Source organism: Hypanus sabinus, chromosome 18 (assembly GCF_030144855.1).
Source record: "Hypanus sabinus isolate sHypSab1 chromosome 18, sHypSab1.hap1, whole genome shotgun sequence".
NCBI classification, from domain to species: Eukaryota; Metazoa; Chordata; class Chondrichthyes; order Myliobatiformes; family Dasyatidae; genus Hypanus; species Hypanus sabinus.
The window spans coordinates 8,605,448-8,632,012 of NC_082723.1; the positions used below are offsets into that span (position 1 = coordinate 8,605,448).

The 26,565-nt window shown below is 41.2% G+C and overlaps 1 protein-coding gene across 7 annotated transcripts; it reads left to right on the forward strand.

The window, feature by feature from the left end:
* The first annotated feature begins 3,468 nt into the window (after positions 1 to 3,468).
* Positions 3,469 to 19,107, forward strand: LOC132407312 (zinc finger protein 420-like). 7 transcript variants are annotated; one of them, XM_059993632.1, is made up of 4 exons: positions 3,490 to 3,534; positions 5,142 to 5,263; positions 6,717 to 6,885; positions 15,091 to 19,107. In XM_059993632.1, the coding sequence occupies exon 4, from the start codon at positions 15,456 to 15,458 to the stop codon at positions 17,217 to 17,219; it is 1,764 nt and encodes a 587-aa protein (XP_059849615.1). In that variant the 5' UTR covers positions 3,490 to 3,534; positions 5,142 to 5,263; positions 6,717 to 6,885; positions 15,091 to 15,455; the 3' UTR covers positions 17,220 to 19,107. The 7 variants fall into 7 exon arrangements, with proteins under 7 accessions (XP_059849616.1, XP_059849620.1, XP_059849615.1 ...); XM_059993636.1 differs by having other exon boundaries at positions 6,721 to 6,885; XM_059993633.1 differs by lacking the exon at positions 5,142 to 5,263 and having other exon boundaries at positions 3,469 to 3,534.
* The last annotated feature ends 7,458 nt before the right edge of the window (positions 19,108 to 26,565 follow it).

The following is a 26,565-nucleotide window of genomic DNA, read 5'->3' on the forward strand; positions in this document are numbered from 1 at the left end:
GAAACGTCGACAATGCTTCTACTTATAGATTCTCCCTGGGCTGCTGCGTTCCACCAGCACTTTGTGTGTGTGTTGTCTGCACCCTCCCATTCGTTTCTACATCCTTCCTGTAGTAAGGTGACCAGAACTGAGCACAATATTCCAAGTGGAGTCTCACCATGGTCCTATATAGCATTAACATTACCTCTCGGCCCTTAAACTCAATCCCAGGGTTGATGAAGGCCCCTGTTTCAACCATTCATGATGCTGTGCATTTCAATCCATTCACCTTTCAGTCCTCAATTCTCTAAAAGGAAGAGTTCTCACATTTCATCTTTCTTCTGGGAATACCACAGCACTCCCAGATCACTGTGCAGAATCTTCATTCTGCTCTCTATAACAAATATTACCACTGTGTAATTAATTTCCATCTTCACCAGCCCTGTGTGACTCCGAACACTCACCTCCATCACGCTGCCTCTATTTCCAACTTCTCATCTCCCCTCTCCTTGATCCAGCTCTCGCTCTATTGTTCATTTCAAATGCCCACACCTCACCCCCTTTTCTCTGGTCATCTCCCCTCTGCTTACAGAGCGAGGTCATTGATCCAAAATCTCTACTGGTCATTTCTGTCACTAGATGCTGCCTTTGTGACTGAGGTCCAGTCCTGATGAAGGGCCTCGGCCCAGAATGTTGACTACTTATCCTTTTCTGTAGATTCTTCCTGGCCCTGCTGATTTCCTCCAGCGCTTTGCGCGTGTTGCATGAGGTGCTCCAGTAGTTCATTCTTTGCACAAATACCCTCTGTGAGTAAAGAGAGCAGGATTTTACACAGTACTGCAGGTGCAATCCCAACAAAGCTCACAGAATGAGTTATACAGCTCTCGTTACAAGCACATGCAGGTCAACATTTTGAGTGATTAGGCAGAGAGTTTGAAGTTAATAACTCTTCTCCTACTACCTTGGGCCATGAACTTATCAATCACCCATCACTTTCTGGAGGTCCAAGATCCGTATGGTCCACGACCGCTGGACGAAGGGTGTAAATGTAGGAGGGGACTATGTTGAAAAATGAATGTAATAGGTTTTCTAAAATTGACTCCTTGCCTTAGTCCACAAACATCAATCACCCCTAGTAAACCCAGTAACTCCTCCAGGAAATACCTTTGACCTCCCTCCGAACCACTGCACACCAGTCCCTCACCATTTAAACACACTCAGTGTTTCTGTGTCTCCTGCAGAAGAGGGTGACCACTCCTTGCCGGCTGACCTGTCCTCATTCACTCAGTTTCCCTTTGTCACTCTGAAGCCTCTTGACGATATAATCACTACTCAAACCTCAGGGGGTTTTCTCACTTTCAGGTGAGTTTAATTGCCAAGTGCACAAGTACAGGGTGGCACAGGCACAGTGAAACACTCACTTGCAGCAGCACCACAGACCTGTTTTTGCCCCAGAACCATCGGACACTTGAAGCAATGGAGATAACTTCACTCACCCCATCACTGACCCGTTCCCACAATCAAAGGAGCAACCTTCAAAGACCTTTCACCTGATGTTGTCAGCATTTTTGCTGAATTAGTTATATATTATTATTATTTTCTTTTTTTTGATTTGCACAGTGTGTTCTCTCTTCTACATTGTGTCAGTCCTGTTGTATGTTGTCTTTCTATTGTGTCTCTTGGATTGACTGTGTATGCCGCAAGATGATGAATCTCAGCTTTGTATAAGACAGCGTATACGTACTCTGATAATAAATTTACTTTGAACTTGTACTTCAAAATGTACACTAGATGAATTTTACAGATCTGAGTCGCACAAAAGTGAAAAATTAATTTTCCATCATTTTGATATAAATATAAATTGTCTGTCACCAACAGACTCAGAAATGTACAGGTACAGAGGAGATGTCAGGGGTAAGTTTTTTACACAGAGAGTGATGGGTGCGTGGAATGGTCTTCCCGCAACGATGGTGGAGGCGGATATGATAGGGTCTTTTAAGAGACTCCAGGATAGGTATATAGAGCTTAGGAAAATAGACGCCCATGTAATGCTAGGTGATTTCTAAGGTAGGGACATGTTTAGCACAACTTTGTGGGCCGAATGGCCTGTATTGTGCTGTAAATTTTCTATGTTTCTCTGTATTTCAGCCAAACGGTTGATCCAGTTTGGGAAAAAGTAGGCTCCAAGCCCCGGTCCTGACAACACCGACTCGGTCATCTGGTTATTTATTCTCTGTCACAGGCATCAAGAGCAAGAACAGGCCACTGGGCCCCTTCAGCCCATCCTGTCATGCAATAAGAATCTGGGCCTGTTCATCGTTGACCCCCAACACCCCTCTTATCCGCACTTTGCCATGACCATTGTAGCAGGTCAACAGTCTGACGGTGTTTGCCCCACAATGTGGTAAATCCCTCTGTCATCACCGTTGGCTTAGACATTTCCACAGATGAGACCCTCCTGTCCCGACCGGGACAAACATTCTTTCCGCCCCCTCTCATGCCATCTTGGTGCTTTCAATAACATCCCCCCTTTCACTCTTGTGTCTGCCGGGATCCCTCCGTCCCCGGGAAGCCAGAATAAAGCCGATGGGCCGAGTGATCTGCCCCACCTCTCTGTGATACATCAGAATCTGATCACAGGAGGCACTTCTCAAACGCCCCCAACTTCCCTCAGAGGAAAATGTAAATAAATCAGACATTTACCTTAGGATTTGTTCGGGTTTGTGGAGCGTTTAGCTCGTGGGGCAGAAGAACCATCAACGGAGATAACGCCCAATCGGCTGGACTGGCTCAGCTATTGGATGTAAACAGTGACTGACATCGCCTTGGGCCAATGGGAATAGCGTAGATACGAACTCCACTGGTGACCCCAGGGGGTGTCAGGTGATCGTTTGCTCTGCTGTGAAACCATCTCAGCGCGTGTGTGGCGCACGTGACGGCGGCAGACGTGACAGATCCCGATTATGGGAGCCCGTGTATGTGACGTCAGGCGCGTGTGAATGCCAGTGTGACGTCACGAGAGGGAAGAGCTTGTGTTTTAATACACCTTAATAGATATCCCTTATAATTTCAGCGGTATAACACAATTAATCATTGTTTTCATTCTGAATCCAAATCTAAAACAGAATTGCTAGCATTCTTCAACAGAATACCTCTCGACCCTGGAGACTATAAATTAACAATCCTGGTAAATTAACAAACTTGACAATGTCGAGGCGACCCTTCCTTTAGCAGTCGGAATCATTCAGACAGTTGATCGCTGAGAAGAATTATGTTTGTTTGTCATGAAAGACGGCTGGACGAAGTTGATGTGAAGGTCGGGGTGTCCCAGTTAAAGGGCCGGACTGCCAAACCTGCGATTTCGCTCCGACCTCCGACCACCGACCACGGCAGCGCCGTGGCGACCTCCGGCTATTGGCGGCGCTGCAGCGACTTCCAGCCACTGTTGTCGATATGGCGACCTCCGAGCACGGATGGCGCTGCGGCGAACTCCTGGTCAGCGCAGGCGCGGTGCCGACCCCAGTCGTGCTTGATGGCGTTGTGGTTCGGGCGGAGGTGAGGAAGGGTCTGATCTTGGGTTTGTGTAATTCGAGGGTCGATCGCAGTGGGAAAGGGTCGGGACGGAGCTCTGCTGGACGGCTGCAGGCTCTCCAGGGCCGCGCTCTGATTTTAGTTTTACCCCCGAGCCCGAACTGTGGGCGGGGTTGCAGTGCCGAAGCTGCACGAGGGGTGATTTATAAGTTAGTGGCCTAAGGTTATACAGCTCTCGTTAACTGCACATGCAATTCAACTCTTTGAGTGATTATGCAGAAAGTTTGAAGTTAATAACTTTTGTGGCACTTTTATTTCAGATAATTGAAAATTGCTAGTTTTTCTACAATTGACTCCTCCCATTTTAGTCCACGAACTTATCAATCACCCCTAGTATGTGACACCCAATTGTGTACCTGCTCATTTCGTGTACTGGGCAACTTCCTTGCCCCATTCATGTCCTGAGCAGGTACACAAATTGGGTGTGACATATATATGAACAGAACTTCTTATAATGTTAAGACATTAACAAGATTCTAGATTATCAATTATCTGAACAGGGACACAAGCCTGACTTTCAGAACTGCATTTGTATCCGGTTAGAAAATTTGACTTAGAGGCAGGCGAAACACAGCTTTTGTCACTTTGACCATTATCAGTCTCTTGTATGTTATTCTTGTTAGACTCCTCATCTTGATTACAAACGAAAGAGGTTAACATTGTTTGGTTGAAGCCATGAGATTGTTAGTGAGAAAATTTACTTCTGTATTAGCGAGTAATCCATGGACCACCACAGATGTAGCCTTACTAATTACAGCTGAGTCAGAGCAGACAGCAGTGTAAGCAGTGTTCCGAAGCAGGTATAAAAATAACAGAAATCAAATAAGTTTTTTACACTTCTGGCCACCTAAACTGGAACCAATTGGAATCAAGCATGAGAAAAGAATGTCTAATGAACTACTGCTAATGCCACGAATATTGCTGAATATTAGTCTCAAAAGCGGAAGGTTGCCAACTCTGCCTTGTACTGTTTCTGTCGCAGAAATGGTTGGACAGGAGTGTACCTGTGAGTGTCAATGCTCACAGTATCCTCACAAGCTGGGTATTACATGGTTAGACCAATACAGATCCTGTTTAGTCTTTAAATATATAAACAGTTAAAGAAGCTTGAATCTTTACCTAAATAATTATTGTATTGATACGAATAAAAAATATCGTATTTTGGAAGTGACAAATGTTAACAAGGGAGGAGGGCACCTATTCAGGAGGTTTGGAAATGCGTTTCGTCTCGTTCATTGCCTCACTAAATTATTCCTTTTCCTAGCAACACAAAGAGAAAAGAAAGCTTTCTAATCAACTACAGTTGGTAGAACTAGGGCAAGGGATTGATCCGCTATTAATGATAGATGAAATGACATAAAACTAGCATATAGCCTAGAAATGTGTTTTTTTTTCCATTTGGCTTGTAAAAAAAAATAAGTTCACATTATGGAGGTGTCGAAGAGGATTTTGGATAATTGCCTTGAATATTACATCAAAGTCAGGCCGAAGATAAGTGAACAGTGAATTTTTCTTTCATTATTTTCGACCTTTAACCTTGGGTTTCAATGTTCCTTCCTTGCTTAATATAGCTCCAACCTGAAATCCAATGGTACCTATTGGAAAGAGTGGAAAAATGCTCTCACTTGTGTACAGTCATTCCTCGGCTGGAGAGAGACTGAGGATCTGTGAAATGGCGGGATGCTACAGCAGGGTATGCTGGGAAAAGAACGGGTCGAGTGAGACAAATTTCACAAATACCTAAATAAAAAAACACACAGCTCCAGGACTTCACCAAAACCAATCAAATATCCTATCCTAATGTTTTCCCCACCAGTCATCAACCCCTCTCCCCAACCCCTGCTTCTGTAAAATTTCCTCTATTTAATAAGCAGCTGCTGTTAAATTCCCCGCTTGTTTATTTTGATTTTTTGACAGAAGTGCTGGAGTGGTGCTCCAGTGAGCTCTGGCAGCACTGCACCCCTGTTTAGATCCAAGTAACATGGACCCAGGGATCAAGCTGCCCGGGTTTATGAGGTGTTGAGTGAGTATTTTTGGTCTGAGATAAAATGTTTGTTTCTAGAGTTCCTTTGAAATAATGCTGCTAATCAGAGGAGAGAATGAGTTTGTATTCCATCCCTCACAAGGGTAGGCTGGGAATAAATGGACAGTTTTGTGTTTGCACCAGTAGAAATAGACCTGGGGGGTTCAGAGTTTGAACTGTGTCTGCAAATTCCTCCTCGCTGTCACATGTCTGTCAGACAATGGAAATCAAACAAACTGAAGTTGCTGAAGATCTGCACTAAAAATGAAAAATTCTCAATCCATTCTGACAAAAGATTGTGAACCTGAATCCTTAAATTTGTTGCTCTCCCCACAGCAGTTCCTTACCTGTTGAGCGATTCTGGTGAATTCAGTTTCATTTTATTCCATTCACTCTGGAATGGTTTAAATTTCCTGATTGTCTGTTATACTTGGAAATGTGTCCAGTACAGTTGTTGCTAACAAGGTTCACATGAATAATCTCAGGAATCATCGGCTTTATGTATGAGGAGCATTTTATCGTTATGGGGCTGTGCTCAATGGAGTTCAGACGAGGGTGAAAGGGGAGGGGATGGTTAAGTAAACCTACTGAATGCTGAAAAGGCTGGATACAGTGGACATGGAGAGGATGTTTCCATTAGACGGAGAGTCTGTGATCTGACAGCACAGTCTCAGAATAAAGATGCTTCCCTTTAAAACTGAAACAAGAAAAAATTACTTCAGCCAAAAGATGGCTGATCTGTGGAATTTGTTGCCACAGAGGTTGGTTGAGGCTGCCATTTGAGTATATTTATGGCAGAGATTAATATACTCATGATTGCTAAGTAGCTTTTGGGTTACAGGAGAAAGGCAGGAATATGGTGTTGGAATAAATCTCAGCCATGATTGAGTGGTGGAGCAGACTTGATGGATCGTATCACCTAATTCTGTCCCTGCATTTTATATCTGACCATGACTGAACGCTGACTCCTTCCTACCCGATATCAGGTTTTGTGACGTGAGGACAATTACTGATTTGTTCACTGAGATTGTTATATTTGTCTTCACTGTTTAAATTTCAGTGAGCAGGAATATTTTGTTCTTCTTTGTATTATTAACATGGTTCATTATCTCTCATGTTAAAGTTAGACCTGTGGTGAGAGATTTATCTGAATAAAAACCCGCAACTGTCAGCAACCGCGACTGAAGACGAGGGAACAGCAGCAAGTGAACCAGCCCGAGGACTGAGAGCACCGACTGGAGAGAAACCCTTTTGACTCAGGGTTTCCAGTGATTCAGTCAGGAGCAAATTTGGTGAGTTTCATTTACTCAAACACTGGTCCTTTGGTCCTTTAGACATTACATACTGTCCAAAATAAAGTAGGGAATAGTTGAGGTGAGAATGCATGTATCAGTTAAGTCTGTCAGGCCCAGTTGCAATCACTCCAGGTCTGTAATGTACTGCCAGTATTCCAGCTCTTTAAAGTCACTCACATTCCCTCAGTGTTTGCTTATTTGAAGAGCTTGCATCTTCTGAAGTAGCTTTTGGTCGGTTCTGAGTGTGGAGAGGGAAAGAGGGGTGTTTATATTTACTATCTTGCAAAAAGAAGTAGTTATTTGCAATTACTGGCTGCAAACTCACTACCCATACCCTGTACATTCTCAACCAGATTATTGACATTGATGACAAGTATCAATGGGTGTTACCCTGGGGAGCTCCAGGAGACACGGGCCTTGACTACAATAAACAGCCTCCCATCATCACCATCTGCTTCCTACCATTGAGCTGTTCCCAGACTCTGGGCTCTGTGACAAACACAATGTTAGCAGCAAGATTGGACTGATTAATATAAAGAGAGACTTGTTGCTTCGTAAAAGCCGTCTGATGTAATGGACCAGATCCTCCTTTGCTTACAACTAAATCTGCCCTAGGGCCCATCCTCCCGGGTCTCACTGTGTCCAATAACTCACATCCCCAACCTCCCTCCACCCCGCCAGTAACCCCACAACTGTCCCACCATTTACCCCACACCGATACATGTAGACAGATCCTCGTCACCGACATCCACTCTCACAGCTTGGGGAACCAAAACTATCTGATCCTACATTCCCGGCCCAGACTGTCCAGCCGTTTGGCTCGGTCCCGACCCTTTCCCACTGCAACCGCCCTTCGGTTTACACAAACCCGAGATCAGCTCCTTCCTCATCGCTGCCTAACCAGGCTCAGAGCTCGTTAAGGAGCCTCATGTGTGGCACCTTGTCAAAAGTCTGAAAATCCTAAGTACAGAATATCAAACAATTCTCTTTTGTCTACCCTGCTTATTATTTCTCAAATCTTTCCACCAAATTTATCAGGCAAGATTTTCCCTTGAGGAAACAATGCTGACTCCGTCCTATTTTATCTTATGCCTCCAAGTACCCCGAACTCAGATCCTTAACAATCGACTCCAACATCTTTCAAACCACTGTCAGACTAACTGGGCCTATAGTTTCGCTTCTTCTGCCTCTCTCCCTTCTTGAAGAGTGGAGTGACATTTGCAATTTTCCAGTCTTCCAGAACCATTCCTAAATTTAGTGATTCTCGAAGGATCATTAGTAATGCTTCCACAATCTCTCCGGCCACCTCTTTCAGAACTGTGGGTGTAAACCATCTGGTGCAGGTGACTTATCTGCCTTCAGATCTTCAGTTTCCAAAGAACCTTCTCTCTTGTTGTGATCCGTTTTGTACAGGTCCCACCTTCCCTGGAAGAGAGCCACAGAACCAAAAACCCTATTCCCTCCCCTCCCCTTTCCCCTCCACATGCCTGTTGTCATGCATGGGTTTGCTACACCGGGGTCTGACATCACATGTGCGGTTCCTTAAGTCTGTGGGTTTGTTTCTCATGGTTGTGCAGTTTACTCTTTCTCCAGTGCAAACAAGGGAGTGAGATCCAGATCTGTTACGTCCTTTCATTGTGGGTGGGCATTTTTTTCTATTGTCTCCATTCCACTGTTGCAAATTGCCGAATTGCAGCCAATGTTTCGAGTTATATAACCCGATTAATGCAAGAAGAAAGCCTTTTCTGTTTTTCCGGGCTTCTCAATCATTTGTACACTTCAGTGAAATCTCCCCCCAAAAGTTCCAGAGGAGAAGCTCAGTCTGTCTAATATTTCCACACAGTTAAAGTGGGGAATCGTTGGTTATTGTCATGTACCGAGGTTCAGTGAAAATATTTTCTTGCATGCCATCCTGTCAGATCAACACATTACAACAGTAGATGATGGTATAACATTAACAGAGTGTAACAAAGCATTATGGTCACCGAGAAAATCCACTGCAGGTGGACATATGCAAGGTCACATCGAGTTACATTGTGAAGTCAAGAGTCCATCTTATAATGCTGAGGAACATTCAGTTTGCTTATAACAGCAGAATGGAAAATGTCCCTAGGCCTGGTGGTACGTTTTCTGTTTTTATGTTTTCATTTATCTTCGACCCGATGGGTGGTTGAGAATTGAGAATGTCTGGTCTGGAGTTCTGGGAATCTTTCATTATGTTGCCTGATTTACTGAGGCAGCAGGAAGTATAGAGCGAGTCCATGGAGGGGAGGCTTGTTTCCATGATGTGCTTAGCAAAGTCCACAGTTCTCTGCTATTTCTTGAATTCAAAAGAAGAGACTAGCCACACAAAGGTGTGATGTATCTGGATGAGATACGTTTTATGGTGTAAACTTAAATTCGCTGGACCAATAACCACACCACAAGCAGTTCTTTACTTTATCCTTATGACCAGTTTATTTGTTCAAACTCAGCCGGTGAGAAGCTCGGAGCCAAGCATCAGAGAGACAGAATTCCTCTCCCTCTGGTGGCTCATGACGAACTTCTGTGTAACATGCAGAAGTATTACAGTTTATAGAACTAGGAAAAAAAAGAGCACTTTAATTCAACTGGTACTTCCAGCAAGTCTGTTGGAGCAAAACTTAATTTCGTAGGTTAGAGAGTCCACTAAATCAGGGTTTTAATTACAAATGAATGTTCTGTCCAATCCTTAATAGTTATTCTCCTTTGTTAGAGAAAGGAGGGAACTCAGTTCAATTCATGTCTCATGAGAACTCAACTCCACATAACGTTCCCAAGAGACATCTGTGAGTCGTTAATCTAAACAAGCTGCAAGCAGATTCTTCAGTGAAGGACAAAACAGAAATTTGCACACTATCCAGAACAGAGCACACATAAGTTTGCACTTAATTTTAACCCTTTCTTTACAAGAGTCCAAGAATCATTTCTTACATTCCCAAATACCCTTAAAACTTCATCATTCCTCCTTTTTATTATTGCACGATAAACTTTCAGAACAGATTGTCGCTTCTACAACATGATAGAAAACATGGCCAAAGGCATCGTAGGATACAGACGATAAACAATCTGAATACAATCAAACTTCCAAAATGCAAAAACAACCTCCAGAAGTCCCTGAATACATTGAAGGGTCAGGACCACCCTCCCCTGCCTTACTGGTCCCAAAATTGTGTTGCTTCCTGCCAACATCTGGAGTTTTCTGAATCTCTTGGGTTATGTGTTTAGACAATTCAGTAATATTGGACGATTCTTCAGGGATATGAGTACAGCATTCCTTACCTATGATAGTACAGGCCCCTCATTTTTCTGCTAATATAAAGACTTGGGCCATCCGATTCTGTCGCACTGTTTGGTGAATTGCAATCTTCTCAGTTACCTGTGCTTAAGTGTCAGTCAGTGCTCCAGCTGTATTATTGGCCAATTCTTCTAGAGCGGCTGTTAAATTAATTACTTCCCTAAAACTTTGTTCTTGATAGCCCTACCTTACTTAACTTTTTTTTAAACCTTCTTTAACAGATCAAGCTTTTAGCATATGGAAAAGGAAAGGTATAATATGTTTTCGTGATCTTTTTTCTGAAGGTTGGTTGATGTCTTTTGACCAACTTTCTAACAAATTTAAGTTACCTAAATCTAATTTTTTTAGATATTTACAAATTAGAAATTTTTTATATAAAGTTTTACCATCCATTCCCAATTCAACTTTGATAGCTTTTTCAGATATGATTTTTACTTTGAATCCCTGTCAGAAGGGATTAGTGGCTCTTATTTATAATATAATTATGAAGATACAACCAGAGGTATCGGGTAGAATTAAACAAGAGTGGGAAAAAGAACTTCAATATAATATATCAACAGAAAAATGGGAAAAAATTTTACAAATGGTTAATTCTTCTATATGTGCTAAACATGCTTTAATACAATTTAAGGTCGTACATAGAGCTCATATGTCTAAAGATAAGCTTGCTCGATTTTATTCTCATATTAACCCTCAATGTGACAGATGTCATTCAGATGTGGCCTCATTGAACCACATGTTTTGGTCATGTCCTACCTTACATAACTATTGGAAGGACATATTTGCTACCATTTCCTCAATTTGGAATATTGATTTACAACCTCATTTTATCACTGCAATTTTTGGTATACCAAATGAGGATGGTAGTCGACTTTCCCCTTCAATTAGACGAATGATCGCCTTTGCAACATTAATGGCCAGAAGGTCTATATTACAAAATTGGAAAGAAGTAAACCCTCCTACCACGTTTCAGTGGTTCTCTCAAACTATCTCTTGTCTGAGCTTAGAAAAAATTTGAAGTACTATTTTCGATTCATCAATTAAATTTGGAAAAACTTGGGGACCGTTCATTCGACACTTTCATATGAATTAATTTGGCCTCTTCCAGACCTTTTCTCTTTTTATTCCTGTTCTGGTATGGAGTTCCGGAGTTTTTGACACTATCATGTACATATAAACAATTATTATTGCCCATGTTAGTTTAGGTTTATTTTTTTTAATATACATTTTTTCTTGCATTTTTATATATTTTTTCTTTTGATGACTATTCTTATTCTTTTTCATGTATAATCAATATAGGTTTGATTGATTATTGTACGATTTTTTTTGCTGATACTTTAATAAGATATTGTTATTACTAATTTAACTTTAAGTCTAATGTATTCATAACCTATTTAATACAATATTATGTTATGGTTTTTTATATATGAAATTTAATAAAAAGATTGAAAAAGAAAAGAAATTAATTACTTCCCTGGAATTTCTGGCTACCCCATAGGAGGGAGAGGCAATCATCCGAAATCTCTCAGATTCCGTTGTACCCCTTCGTTGCCTATTCCATTGGGGTGATCCTCAGGTTGAGCCAGGACCCTCAAGAGTGGCACAAGGTCGGCCAAGTAGCGACAACCACTCCAACCCTTGTCCCCCCTCAAGAACCCGTCTGGTAGGGTGTGGTTCCATGCCGCTGCCCTGTTCTTTCTCCTGGCAGCCAGGGATCGGCCCTATTTCCACAAACCCAAGAAGTTCCATTCAGTAGTTCAGGGGTATCATAAGTTTAATTCTCGGTACAGTTACTACATCCCACTTGGTTGGGTACACTCTCATTCTGGTTACACCAACAAGTAGTACTAGTTTCTTGTGTAAGTTTTGCCAACTTATCTTTCAAAGTACCATTGGTTTGTTCCACTTTGTGGCTGGTTTCAGATGATGCGTGCAGTGGAACTACTGTTTTATAGCAAGTTCTTTACAGATTTCCTCACTTATTTTGGCCCATTGTCCTAGCTTATTTCTGGCAGTCCACAGTGAGGAGTTATTTAGCAATATTTTCACAACAATCATAGTGGTATTATTAGTTGTAGGAACAACTCAGCCTTCTGGGCGGAGACAGCCCCTTCAAAAGAGGCCTGCTCAATTACACTGGCATGTACAAGGTTGGGTACCCCTGGTCAAAATTTCTGTTACTGTGAATAGTTAAATGAGTAAAATTTGAACTGATTTCCAAAAGGCATAAGTTAAAGATGACACCTTTCTTTAATACTTTAAGCAAGAAAGCTTTTTTATTTCCATCTTTTACAGTTTCAAAATAACAAAAAAAGAAAATGGCCTGAAATAAAACTTTGGGCACCCTGCATGGTCAGTACTTAGTAACACCCCCTTTGGCAAGTATCACAGCTTGTAAGCACTTTTTGTAGCTAGCTAAGAGTCTTTCAATTCTTGTTTGGGGGATTTTCACCCATTCTTCCTTTGCAAAAGGCTTCTAGTTCTGTGGATTCTTGAGCTGTCTTGCATGTACTAATCTTTTGAGGTCTATGCACAGATTCTCAATGATGTTTAAGTTGGAGGACTGTGAGGGCCATGGCAAAACCTTCAGCTTGCACCTCTTGAGGTAGTCCATTGTGGATTTTGAGTTATGTTTAGGTTCATTATCTTATTGTAGAAGCCATCCTCTTTTCATCTTCGGCTTTTTTACATACAGTGTGATGTTTGCTTCCAGAATTTGCTGGTATTTAATTTAATACATTCTTCCCTCTACCAGTAAAGGTTCTTGCAATTCAGGAAAGTACAGTTCCCAGGCAGTGATGCTGCCAGTCAGGATGCTCTCAATTGTGTTCCGGTAGAAAGTCCTTAGGATTTGGGTCCCCATCCCAAACTTCTTCAACCATCTGAGGTGAAAGAGACGCTGTGCTTTTTTCACAACACAGCCAGTATATGCTGAGCATGTGACATCCTTGTGACCATGTGACAGGCCATGGAACTTAAAGTTGTTCACCCTCTCAACCCCAGATTCATTGATGTCAATAGGGGTTAGCCTATCTCCATTCCTTCTGTCCAGATTCCAGATGAGCTGAGGACAGGGAATTATGATATTCTAGCCATTATTGGGACTTGGTTGCACCCAACAATCTGAGTGATTTAGAGGAACAAATTTGTAGACAGTTTGCAGACCATGCCAAGAAACAAAGGTTTTAGTAAGTGATTTTAACTTTCCATATATTGATTGGGACTCCCATACTGTAAAAGGAATAGATGGGGCAGAGTTTGTCAAATGTGCCCTTAATCAGTACCTAGAATTCCCGATGTATAAGTGTGCAATAAGCTGTTAAGAAATAATCCACGGCTAGTGACAAAAGTTAGTGATCATAATGCCATGAAATTGAAAGTAAATATGCAAAAACAGATGTCTGGACCATGGGTTGAGATTCTCAATTGGAGAAAGGTCAATTTTGATGGTATCAGAAAGGATCTGACAAGTGTGGTTTGAGACAGGCTGTTTTCTGGCAAAGGAGTACTTAGTAAGTGGGAGGCCTTCAGAAGTGAAATTTTGAGGGTGTGGAGTTTGTACGTGCCTGTCAAAATAAAAGTTGAAAGGTAACTGGTGCAAGGAACCATGGTTCTCAAGAGATATTGGGGCCCCAGATATTTTGTTCCTCTAAATGCCTCAGACTGTTGGGTGCTGCCAAGACTCATTAATGACTGACTCATTAATCATCATTCCAATTCCTGAGCTCATCTGACTTTTTTTTTTGGTCTTCTTCTGTTCGTTCCTAAAAGCTTCCCAATAGTTTTTGCTCTTTTGTTTGCCCTCTGTTTAGCTTCTAATTTCAGCCATGGTTGTGTCTTCCTGCCTTTCCAATGCTTCCACTTTTTTCGTAAGTATCGATCCCTCAGCTCCCGAGTTGCTCCCAGAAACTCCAGCCATTGCTGTTCCATTGTCACTCCTACTTGTTTTCCCTTCGAAGCAAGTTAGACCAGCTTCTCCATCATAGAAACATGGAGAAGTTCAGCACAGAAACAGACTATTTGGCCCATATAGTCAATGCCAAAAAAACATTTAAGCTGTCTGATGCATCTACCTGCACTGGGACCATCGCCCTCCATAATTCTACCATCCAGACTCCCATCCAAACTTCTTTTAAATGGTGAAACCGAGCTCACATTCAACACTTGTGCTGGCATCTCATTCCACACTCTCGCGACCATTTCAGTGAAGTGCTTTTCCACATGCTCTCATTAAATTTTCACCTTCCCCACTGACCCACGACCTCTGGTTGTCATCCCACCCAACCTCAGTGGAAAGAGTTGCTGGCATTTAACTTATCGTTTTCCTCATAGTTTTGTAGACTTCTAATGAATCCTCAAAGCAATGGATAATTTCCTTGTTTATGTTTACAGCCGTTTTTCAGGTGGATAAGATGATGAGGAGCATTGATCGTGTGGATAGTCAGAGGTTTCTTTCCCAGGGCTGAAATGGCTAACACAAGGGGGCAGAGTTTTAAGGTGCTTTGAAATAGATACCGAGGGGATGTCAGTTTTTTTACACAGAGAGTGGTGGGTGCATAGAAAGTGTTTCAGTTCCAGTGGGAACAGGCACCCATGCGGCTCATTGGGAACAGGGAATAATACCAATGGAGAGAGACAACTGAGCCAGATCACTGGTTGGAGATGGCAGAACTGCCCCAATGTTATAGAGACAGGAAGAGCATCAGAGAGTTTGATTGGCATTCCAGATACCAGCACTGTGCCCAGTTAGAAGATGATTTCTCTCTCCAACTTGGGTTGAACTTCACTGTAACAGTGTGATGTCAGCTCACAACTTGCCAACTCAAGTGGTCTCATCTGAAATGTTGTCTCACACCCATTGATCGATTTTGTAAATCTTTTTCCAGGTTAAATATGACAAGGAATTTGCCTATGGGAATCTCGAACACAACACGCCAGTTTTGCTGTCTCTGCCCAGATATTTAAGAAGAGGAGCAAGGGATTCACTCGATCATCAGACCAACTGGCATGCCCGTCATTTTACATGGGGGGACGCATTCATCTGCTCAGACAGTGGGAACGGATTCACTCGGTCATTTCAACTGAAGGTACATCAGCAAGTTCACACTGGACAAGGCCATTCACCTGTTATAAGTGTGAGAAGGGATTCAGTCAGTTATCCCAATTGTGGACACACCAGTCAGTTCACACTGAGCAGAGGCTGGTCATTTGCTGAATTTGTGGGGAAGGATTTACTCGATAATCTGACCGAATGGCTCACCAGCGAGTTCACACTGGGGAGAGGCCGTTCACCTGCTCAGACTGTGGGAAGGGATTCACTAAATCATCTCACCTACTGAGACATCAGTCAGTTCACACTGGAGAGAGGCCATTCACCTGCTCAGACTGTGGGAAGGGATTCACTTGCTCATCTAAACTGAAGGTACATCAGAGAGCTCACACTGGAGAGAGGCCATTCACCTGCTCAGTGTGTGGGAAGCGATTCACTCAGTCATCTGAACTGAAGGTACATCAGCGATTTCACACTGGGGAGAGGCCGTTCACCTGCTCAGACTGTGGGAAGGGATTCAGTTGGTCATCCCATCTGAAGGCACATCAGCGAGTTCACACTGGGGAGAGACCATTTATTTGCTCAGACTGTGGGAAGGGATTCACTCGATCATCCCACCTACAGTTGCACAGCTCTGTTCACACTGGGGAGAGGCCGTTCACCTGCTCAGACTGTGGGAAGGGATTCACTTGTTCGTATCAACTGAAGGTACATCAGCGAGTTCACACTGGAGAGAGGCCGTTCACCTGCTCAGTCTGTGGGAAGGGATTTGCTCAGTCATCTGAACTGAAGGTACATCAGCGAGTACACACTGGGGAGAGGCCGTTCATCTGCTCAGACTGTGGGAAGGGATTCACTAAATCATCTCACCTACTGAGGCACCAGTCAGTTCACACTGGCGAGCGGCCGTTCACCTGCTTAGAATGTGGGAAGGGATTCCCTTGCTTATCTAAACTGAAGGTACATCAGAGAGCTCACACTGGCGAGCGGCCATTCACCTGCTCAGACTGTGGGAAGGGATTCACTTGCTCATCTAAACTGAATGTACATCAGAGAGCTCACACTGGAGAGAGGCCATTCACCTGCTCAGACTGTGGGAAGGGATTCACTTGCTCATCTAAACTGAAGGTACATCAGCCAGTTCACACTGGGGAGTGGCCGTTTACTTGCTCAGACTGTGGGAAGGGATTCAGTCGATCAAACCACCTACAGTTGCACAGGTCTGTTCACACTGGGGAGAGTCCATTCACCTGCTCAGACTGTGGGAAGGGATTCACTTTTTCGTCCCAACTGAAGGTACATCAGCGAGGTCACACTGGGGAGAGGCCATTCACCTGCTCAGACTGTGGGAAGGGATTCACTCAGTCATCTGAACTGAAGGTACATCAGCGAGTTCACACTGGGGAGAGACCGTTCACCTGCTCAGTCTGTGGGAAGGGATTCACTCAGTCATCTGATCTGAAGGTACATCAGCGAGTTCACACTGGGGAGAGGCCGTTTACCTGCTCAGACTGTGGGAAGGGATTCACTCGATCATCCAACCTACAGTTGCACAGGTCTGTTCACACTGGGGAGAGGCCGTTCACCTGTTCAGATTGTGGGAAGGGATTCACTTCTTCGTCCCAACTGAAGGTACACCAGCGAGTTCACACTGGTGAGTGGCCGTTCACCTGCTCAGACTGTGGGAAGGGATTTGCTCTGTCATCTCACCTACTGACACATCGGAGAGTTCACACTGGGGAGAAGCCGTTCACCTGCTCAGTCTGTGGGAAGGGATTCTCTCAGTCATCTAAACTGAAGGTACATCAGCGAGTTCACACTGGGGAGAGACCGTTCACCTGCTCAGATTGTGGGAAGGGATTCTCTCAGTCATCTAAACTGAAGGTACATCGGATAATTCACACTGGGAAAGGCTGTTCAGCTGCTCAGTTTGTGGGAAGGGACTCACTCAGTCATCTTTCCTAATGGCAGACCAGCAAGTTCACAGTGGGGAGCGGCGTTTCATCTGCTCAAACTGTGGGAAGGGATTCACTCAGTCATCTCATCTACAGAGACATCAGTCAGTTCACAGTGGGAGAGGCCATTCACCTGCTGAGACTTTGGGAAGTAATTCTGTCAGCAAAATCAACCAAATGTGTATCATTGAGTTCACAGTGGGGAGAGGCTATTCACCTGCTGTGAATGTGCGGAGCGATTCACTCAGGTCATTTAACCTTATGTAACTCTTGCTTCAGCTAGCAACTTAATATAGGGGGTGATAGCCCCTGAGCTTGGCCAAACCTAAGAAATCTCGTTTGTGTGAATGCAGCATGATGTGTCCCCTGTTATAAATCCGTACCCCAAAAATAACAAATGGTACACAATATGCAATTAAACAATTGAACTACTTAATTCTTACTTTGACTATAGGATTAGTAAAGGAAACAAAAAAAAAGAAAAAGGGCCCTTTCTCTCCATTCGTGTCTTCTCATCTCTCCCTGGCAAAAGACCGTGAAAATCTACCTTCCAGACTCACAGGAAAGAACAATATCTCTCTCACTGGCTAGCTAGGCACTCCAAAACCATGTTATTTCCAGTCATAAGCTAAACATTGCTGCTGCAGAGAAACCATTAGCTCAGCAGTGAAACATAACAGAGAGACCATTACATTAGCAGTGAAATCTCACAGCATGTTACACTTGTGACACACTACCGGGTTCACACAGGGGAGAAAGTTTCAATAAGCTGCATGTTGGATATTTGTCCATCACTGTTGCTAAAGCTATTTTGAGAGTGACTATCGGTGCTGAACTCTGCAATTATTGCTGCTGCTCACCACACCCAGTTCTGGGCATGGGAGGAGATTCTTCTACTGCATATTCACCTTCAATGGGACTGGAGTTTAATATTGAGTGGGGTGGAGTGTGGCCAGTGAAGAAGTGGAGCTTTGAGGCTTTGGCTCAAGTAGTTTTGGTAGATGGATTGTGCAATCAAGTCAATCAAGATTTGAATAGCTCCTGGAGGCTTCGCCTGTCTGAATTGAGTAACAGCAGTTTCTGTGCTGCGCCTAGTTTTGTCCCTTTCCCACTAGTTTAAACTGAATTTAATATCTTCAGTTGCTGGTTCTTGAAGGGGAACAATATGTCTTTGAGGAGTGGGAAGTACTTGTCTGAACCTAGTGATAAAGGCAACGGGAAAGGAAAGATGCAAAAGGAAGGATCTGATGAAATGCCATTGTGGGCTGAAGATATGGCTTGGACACGTCCCCCTAAAACACGTTCATACTTGCCAATGTCCCCCTAAAACGCTTTCATACTTGCCAACGTCCCTCTAAAACGCTTTTATACTTGCCAACATCCACTTAAAACGCTTTCATACTTGCCAACTCCCCACTAAAACGCATTCATACTTACCAACGTCCCCATAAAACATCTTCATATTTGAAAACTTGAAAAGAATAGTATTGAAATGATGTCATTTCTGGGAAAACTTAAGGATCTGGAAACTCAAGTACTACACAAAGAGGAATTGAAGATAATTAAGCAAAAATTGCTTGAAAGTAAAATAAAGTAAAACTCGTTTGGAAAGATACCGAAATAAGATTATAGACCTGAAAACTAGGTCTCGCCAAAGGAATATACACATTGTTGGGCTGCAGGAAGGAGTTGAAAAAGTAGATTTAACTGCTTACATTGGTAAGCTTTTTCATAACTCATTTCCTTCTATATTATCACAGCTGCCTACTGTAGAAAGAGCACACGCAACTTTTACTTCAAGATTTCAAGATCCAAATAAACCAAGGGCTGTTCTGGTTTGTTTTCATTATTTTAAGATTAAAGGTCAATTAATGCGACAGGCAAGAAAACAGAGTTTTTAGATTTGAGACATCTGAGCTCGGGTTTTATGAAGATTATTCGAAGGAGGTAATGGAACAAAAATCAAAATTTGCTTTGGAATGAAACAGGCATATGATAAGAAATTGTTTCCTTCCTTGCATCACCCAACAAGAATTAAAGTTTTTCCTCCTGATTCTCCTCCTCCTATATTTTCTGATACTAAAGTTGCACTGGCGTTTATTTAAACTATACTTGCTGCGACTGCGGATTGAACTGCCTGGCATATTATCTGCATAATAGCATTTCGGAAAGGAGATTTATGAAGGCTACTTGGACGTTTTATTGAGAGACTATTAAAAGAAGATTAGGGGACTTGTTACTTATTGTATATCGTTTTTTTTGGTAAGAAGATTTATGGTTCAAGTATGGCTGTTTAAATGTTTATTTGGATATTCGACGGAGAAAAAGAACATAAAAGGACTTAGTCCTTTAACCTAATATCTGGTTTGATATTTTTTGTGTTTTTTACTTAATTAACTAAATGGTAGTTTTTCCTACTAATAGGGCTATTTCCTTCTCTTATATATACTTAGCGGAGGTTTCAATTATTTGTATAATATTAGTTTTAAAGAGTGTGTTGATCTGTTATTAAACACTATGCTTGGTTTCACTAGGTAATATGTTTTAGATTTTAATAACTGCTTATTTTAAAAAAAATTTTCAATATATCAGTATGTTTTTTAATATAATGAATATTATTGCATCTTATAACTGAATTTAAAGCTTTTTTAGGGGATTTAATGTTAAGTTTAAGTTTAAGTTAAGTTTTTTACTTTCTAAGAGATAACAATTTTTTGGTTTCCTCTGTTTAAAAAAGATTAAATATAAACATGGGATAGTTTGTAGATGCTGGACTGTAAACATTTTCCTTTGTTGAGACTTTGTCGTTCATCTTACAAGGTCAGTGGGTTTCATTTTTTAACCGGGGGATAGAGAACCTTTTAAATTCTTTTTTTTCAGACAGACAGAGCAGTCCTGGCTGTGTTTTCTATCATAGGGTGCCTGCCTTTTCTGGGCTGTGGGGGGAATGGGATGGGGTTAGAATTAAGGTTTTTTTTCCCATTGGGTTGTTCCGGAGCATGCGTGTTTTCTGTGTGGTTGTATTCTCCATCACCACCATTTTTGATCATCCCGTATTGGTATGTGCTCGGCGCATGTGTAAAGTAGAATAAAATTATAGTATGGAATCTAAACAGATTAATGTAATAAGTTAGAATGTACGTGGTTGGAATCATCCTCTCAAATGAAAAAAGACTTTTAAAATCATTACCGGTAATGGATTTCAACCTGATATCAAGGCGGGAGATCAAAATAGGTTTTTTGGATCGCGGAAGAGTTTGCAATTTCACTTCACTTCTCAAAGTAAATCTAAGGGAGTGTTTGTTTTTATTAAATCCAATATTTTGTTCATTCTAGAGGACGTTAAGTCAGATTCTTTTGGTGATTTTTAATTTTTAAAGGAGTAATTTGTAACAGAAAAGCTGCTTTGGTCAATTTGTATGGTCCTAACAGATGATCTTTTTTTAAAAAATGTATTTGCTTTACTGCCTCTTTTGAATGAATATATGTTGATAATAGGCGGGGATTTTAACTGTTGTTTAAATCCTTTGATTAACAAGAGCTCAACCAACCAGCAACTTCCAAATCACTCCGCATTACTTATTAATTCCTTTTTGACTGATTTTTGGATTGATTGAATTATGCAGATATTTACACCCTGATGAAAGAGAATATTCTTTTTTGTCACATGTTTATAGAAAATATTTAAGAATTGATTATATTATAGTTGACCCTTACTTCTTGCCTAGTGTTAAGAATTGTGAATATGACACTATCGCTGTATCTGCTCATGCAGCTTTCAGTTTGTCTTTCGAATTTGATGATGCCATCCTTGCACACCCACCTTGGCGCCTGTCTCAGACATCATTGCAGAATTCAGACTTTGTTAGCTTCATTGAAAACCAGGTAAAATATTTTTTTTCTTTTTAATGTTAAAGGGGGTACATCTAAATGAATCATATGGGATACATTTAGAGCATTTTAAGGTGGTCAGATCATTTCTTATTCTGCTAACCCAAAAAAACAGACTAAAGTAGAATTCGATAAGATTACAAAACAAGTTAAAGACTTTGATAATATTTATGCGATTTCCCCTAATATTGACTTCTTTAAACAAAGGATGGAACTTCAATCACAATATAATTTATTATTAACTCATCCTATTGAAGGCTGTTTGCTTAAGCTAAAAAGTCTATTTTATATGTTTTGAGATAAAACTAACAAACTGCTTGCATCTCAATTAAAAATGGCCAGAGCCAAGAGGCAAATTTTGAAAATCTGTAGGAAAGATGGTACCTACCCTGGCTTGGGAATATGAAGATAATAATAACATTTTTTTAAGATTTTTATACTGAAATTTATAAATCTAAATTTCCAGTAGATGCGTCTAAAATGATTTTTTTTTACGAAAGATTGTTTTTCCTCGAATTCCTGTTAAGGATCAAAAACCTCTTGATTCCCAAGTTACTGAGGCCAAAATTCATAAAGCTGTTTTTTCAATGCCATCAGGTAAGGCCCCTGGAGTTGATGGGTACCCTGTAAAATTTTATTAAAAAAATGGAAAATTGCTCTCTCCATATATGCAGGAAATGCTTAAGGATTCTTTTGTGAAAGGCAATTTACACTTTACTTTTTATGACGCTTCTATTGCTTTAATTCTTAAAAACTATAAAGGTACTTCTGATTGTGCCTCATATAGACCTATTTCATTATTGAATGTTGATGCTCAGATCCTGTCAAAGATAATGGCCAATTGGTTGGAAAATTTTTGGGTAAAGTTACTTTTAAAGATCAAACAGGCTTTATAAATGGCCGTTATTCCTTTTCAAATGTTTGGAGATTATTTAACATTATACACCCATCTTCTTTTAAAACTCTATAATGTGTCATCTCTTTCGATGTTGAAAAAGCGTTCGATCGAGTTGCATGGAAATATTTAATGTTTTAGAGAAATTTGGTTTTGGTGTTAATTTAAATAATTGGAATAGAATGATATATAAAACTCCTATTGCCTCTGTTATTACTAATAATTGTAGATCTCTTTTTTCAGCTTTCATGGAGGTTGTCTTAAGTCCTTTGTTATTCAACTTAAAATTAGAATCCCTTGGTATCACTCTTCGTGAAGCTAAAGATATTCATGGGATTCTAGTGAATGAGATTTCTCTTTACGTTGATGATTTTCTGGTTTATCTATCTAATCTCCCTGCCTTCCTAAATTTATTTCATAAATTTGGAGATTTTTCAGGATATAACATAAATGTTAATAAAAATGAACTGTTTCCTTTAAATGAATTTGTTTCTATATATGGTAATACTCCTTTCAACATTATGGATTTTTTTAGATATTTATGTGTTATAATCTCTAAAAAATAAATAAGGATCTTTACAAAGCTAATTTTGTTCCCTGAGTAGATTCTATGAAGTATTTATTTAGTGGATGGAACCCACTTACATGTTCACTTGTTGGTCACATCCATATAGTCAAAATGCTGATTTTACCAAAATAGTTATATTTATTTCAGAATATCCCCGTTTTTTTTGACGAAGATGTGTTTTTGATCGGATTGATTCTATTATATCATCTTTTATATAGAATGATAAGAGATCAAGAATTCGTAAATGTCACTTACAAAAATTGAGAAAGGATGGAGGTCTTACTTCGCCTAATTTAAGAATGTATTACTGGGCTGTTAATGTGCAATATATGTCCTTTTGGTTACACTGGGTTGATAAGAACGAACGGCCGATTTGGGTCGATTTGGAATTGAAAGCTGTGAAACTGTTTTATTTAACCTCGGTATTGGGAGCTGCTTTACCATTGGCTAAAGTTTCTAATTTAAATTTATACCCTGTGATTAAGTATTCTTTACAAATTTGGCTCCAGTTCTGTAATTCTTTAATCTTAAAAAATTTAAACTTTGTAGTTTAATTTATTATAACTTTTTAAAGCATTCCTTGAGTGATCCAATTTTTTACTTTGGAAAATAAAGGTATTCTTTTTTGGATCTTTTTAAAGAAGATAGACATGCCTTTTGAACAATTAGTTGATAAATACTCTCTTTCGTACTCACACTTTTTACAATACCTTCAAGTTAGACATTTCTTACAAAAACATTTAACAAAATGTCCTTACATATTGAATACCGGCTTGTTAGGAACTATTTACGAGTATGAATCCTTTGATGAAGGGTTCCATTGGGAGAATTTATAAATTACTATCACCATGGGATAAGTGTCCTTTATTTAAGATTAAACAAGATTGGAATTTAATTTGACTTTTATGATGGAGGACTGGACACAGATTCTGAAGTTGGTTAACTCTTTTTCAATTTGTGCTCGTCATGCACTGATTCAATTTAAAGTTGTACATCATTACTATTTGATGAAGGAGAGATTGTCTAAAATGTTTCCTGATGTTGATAGTTATTGTGATAGATGTAAAACTGAGACAGCTACACTGACACCAATGTTTTGGTCTTGTTCTACGCTGGAACAGTTCTGGAAGTCAGTTTTTTTCTACAATTTCTAAAGCACTTAAAATTAATTTACAATCTAACAAATTAACTGTACTTTTTGTAATAATTCCTCAAAATATCCAGGCTATTTCTTTGTCTGACCAACATGTTATTGCGTTTTTTACATTGATAGCTAAGAGGGCCATTCTGTTGAAGTGAAAGGATACATCGGCTCCACTCTGTTACAGTGGTTCTTCCAAGTGATGCTGTGTCTTAGTTTGGAGAAAATTAGTTGACCTTTGAACCTGTGTTTAATTTTGAGGAAAGGAGGGGTTCATTTTCTCGTTATTACCATTTGAGTTAATTGATAATTTTATCCGTGATCTAATTTTTTTTTTCTTGCTGGCGGTTTGATGGTTATCTTTAGAAGCTTTTCGTATGATGCATGGCTCCGGGGTTGAGTTCTTAATATTTTTTTTCCTCACTTTTCTTTGCTTTAGTGTTTTTTTTTCCTTTTTTTTAATGTCACCATATTTTTCAATCTTTAAAACAGTGTTTTTTTTTTCCTTGACACATTGTAAGTGTTATTTACTTCGATGAACTCTTGTTATTTTGGACAATAATAGTGAAAAGATTTGAATAGTTCAGACTCAGCAGAAAGCATTTGATTGGGCAATCGAGGTCAGGTGACCAAGCAGTCTGATTGGGTAATCGTAAATTGAATAGCTCAACATACAAATAAAAAGAGGGGTAGCTCAAGCGGAGCGGCCAGTGAGTGAGTGGGGCCAGAGCAGCAGTGGAGCTTTGAGGCTTTGACTCGAGAGGTTTTGGCGAGCAGAACCGGAGGACGAACGTGCTCCCAGTGGGTAAGGCCGGTTAAGGTTCTTTAATTAATTTAATTAACTTAGGAGTTGGTGATGGAGGCAGGAGATAAGGCAGCCCAGTGCTCCAATTGTAGGGTGTAGGAGTCAGGGCAGCACAATTGTCTCTGATGACTTCACCAGCAAGAGAAGCATCCAGCTTCAACTCTTGTCAAACCGAGTTAGGGAACTGGAGCTGGATGAACTTCAGATCATTCGGAGGCAGAGTCAGTATTGAATCGAAGTTTCAGGGAGGCAGTCTCCCCTAAAAGTCAGGAGACTGGTAACTAACTGGGTGACTGTCTGGAGAGGGAGGGGAATAGACAGAGAGAGCAGAGCACCCCTGTGGCCGTTTCCATCAACAATAAGTTTACTGTTTTGGATATTGTTGGTGTGGATGACCTACCAGGGACAAGATATAGTGGTCTTGTCTCTGGCACAGTGACTGGCCCCTTTGCTGAGAAAGGAAGGGGGGAAAGAGGAGAGCAGTAATGATTGGGGATTCGATAGGGGGACAGATAAGAGGTTCTGTGGGAAAGATCGAGAATACTGGATGGTGTGTTGCCTCCCTGGTGCCTGGGTCCGTGATATCTTGGATCGAGTTCTTGGTATTCTCAGGAAAGAGGGTGAGCAGTCTGCTGTGGTCCAATTGGGGGCCAATGACAGAGATAGGAGTAGGGATGAGGTCCTGGAGAAGGAATATAGAGAGTTAATGTTAAAAAGCAAGGGTGGTAATCTCAGGATTGCTGCCTGTGCCACGAGGCAGAGGGTAGGAACTGGAAGTCATGGCAGTTGAATGGGTGGCTGAAGAGTTGGTGCAGGGGACAGGGGTTCAGATTTCTGGAACATTAGGATCTCTTCTCAGAAAGGTCTGACCTGTGCAAAATGGACCAGCTGCACATGAACTGGAAAGAGACCAATATCCTGGCTGCCAGGTTTGTTAGAGCTGTTGGAGAGGGTTTAACCGAGTTTGGCAGGGGGTGGGAATCAGAATGTGAGTGCAGAGATTAGGGTACAAGGTCAAGGGCATGATGCTATGTGTTCTGAGTTGGTGAGGAAGGACAGGCAGGCGATAAAACATAATTGTAGCCATAGAGGGGTTGAAATGTGTCTATTTCAATGCTAAGAGTATTAGGAATAAAGTGGATGAACTTAGAGCATGGATCAGTATGAGAGTTATGACACTGGCCGTTACTGAAACCTGGCTGGAGGAAGGGCAGCATTGGCTGATGGAGGTACCGAGGTTGAGGTGTTTTAAAAGGAATGGGATGGGAGGTAGAAAGGGGTGGGGGGGGAAGGAAGTAGCATTACTGGTCAGGGATAGTTTCACGTCAATAGAAAGCGAGGACGCTGCAGAGGGCGTGTCCATTAAGTCGGTGTGGGTGGAAGTCAGAAATAGGAAGGGAACAATCACGTGTGCTGGGAGTAGTCTATATGCCCCCAAATAGCCCTCGGGACACTGAGGAGCAAATAAGCAGGCAGATTTTAGAATGGTGCAAGAAATACAGGGTTGTAGTTATGGGTGATTTCAACTTCCCTCATATTGACTGACACAACCTGACTGCAAGGGGGATAGATGGGGCTGAATTTGTCAGTTGTGTTCAAGAATGATTTCTGATACAGTATGTGGACCGGCTGGTGAGAGGAGAAGCCATACTGGTTCTACTTCTAGATAATGAACCTGATCAGGTGGCAGGGCATTTTGGTGAGAGTGACCTCAACTCCCTTAGCTTCAGCGTTGCTATGGAAAAGGATAAAAATAGGCAATGGGAAAGTGTGTAACTGGGGAATGGCTAACTGACGGATGAGGCAGGAGCTAGCGGAGAGTCTTACGTTGGTGGTCTGCAAACCATTGGAAAGGATTCTTAAGGACAGGATCTACGAGCATTTGGAGAAGTACAGTCTACTCAAGGGTAGTCAACATCGCTTTATGAAGGGAAGATCGTGCATCACGGGCCCAATTGAGTTTTTTGAAGAAGTAACAAAATAAATTGATGAGGGTAGGCCAGTAGATTTCGTCTACATCGATTTTAACAAGGCATTTGACAAGGTCCCCCGGGAG

Bases quoted from the DNA above. Each gene is read 5' to 3' on its own strand.
- LOC132407312 (XM_059993633.1), top strand. From the start codon at position 15,456: ATGGCTCACCAGCGAGTTCACACTGGGGAGAGGCCGTTCACCTGCTCA.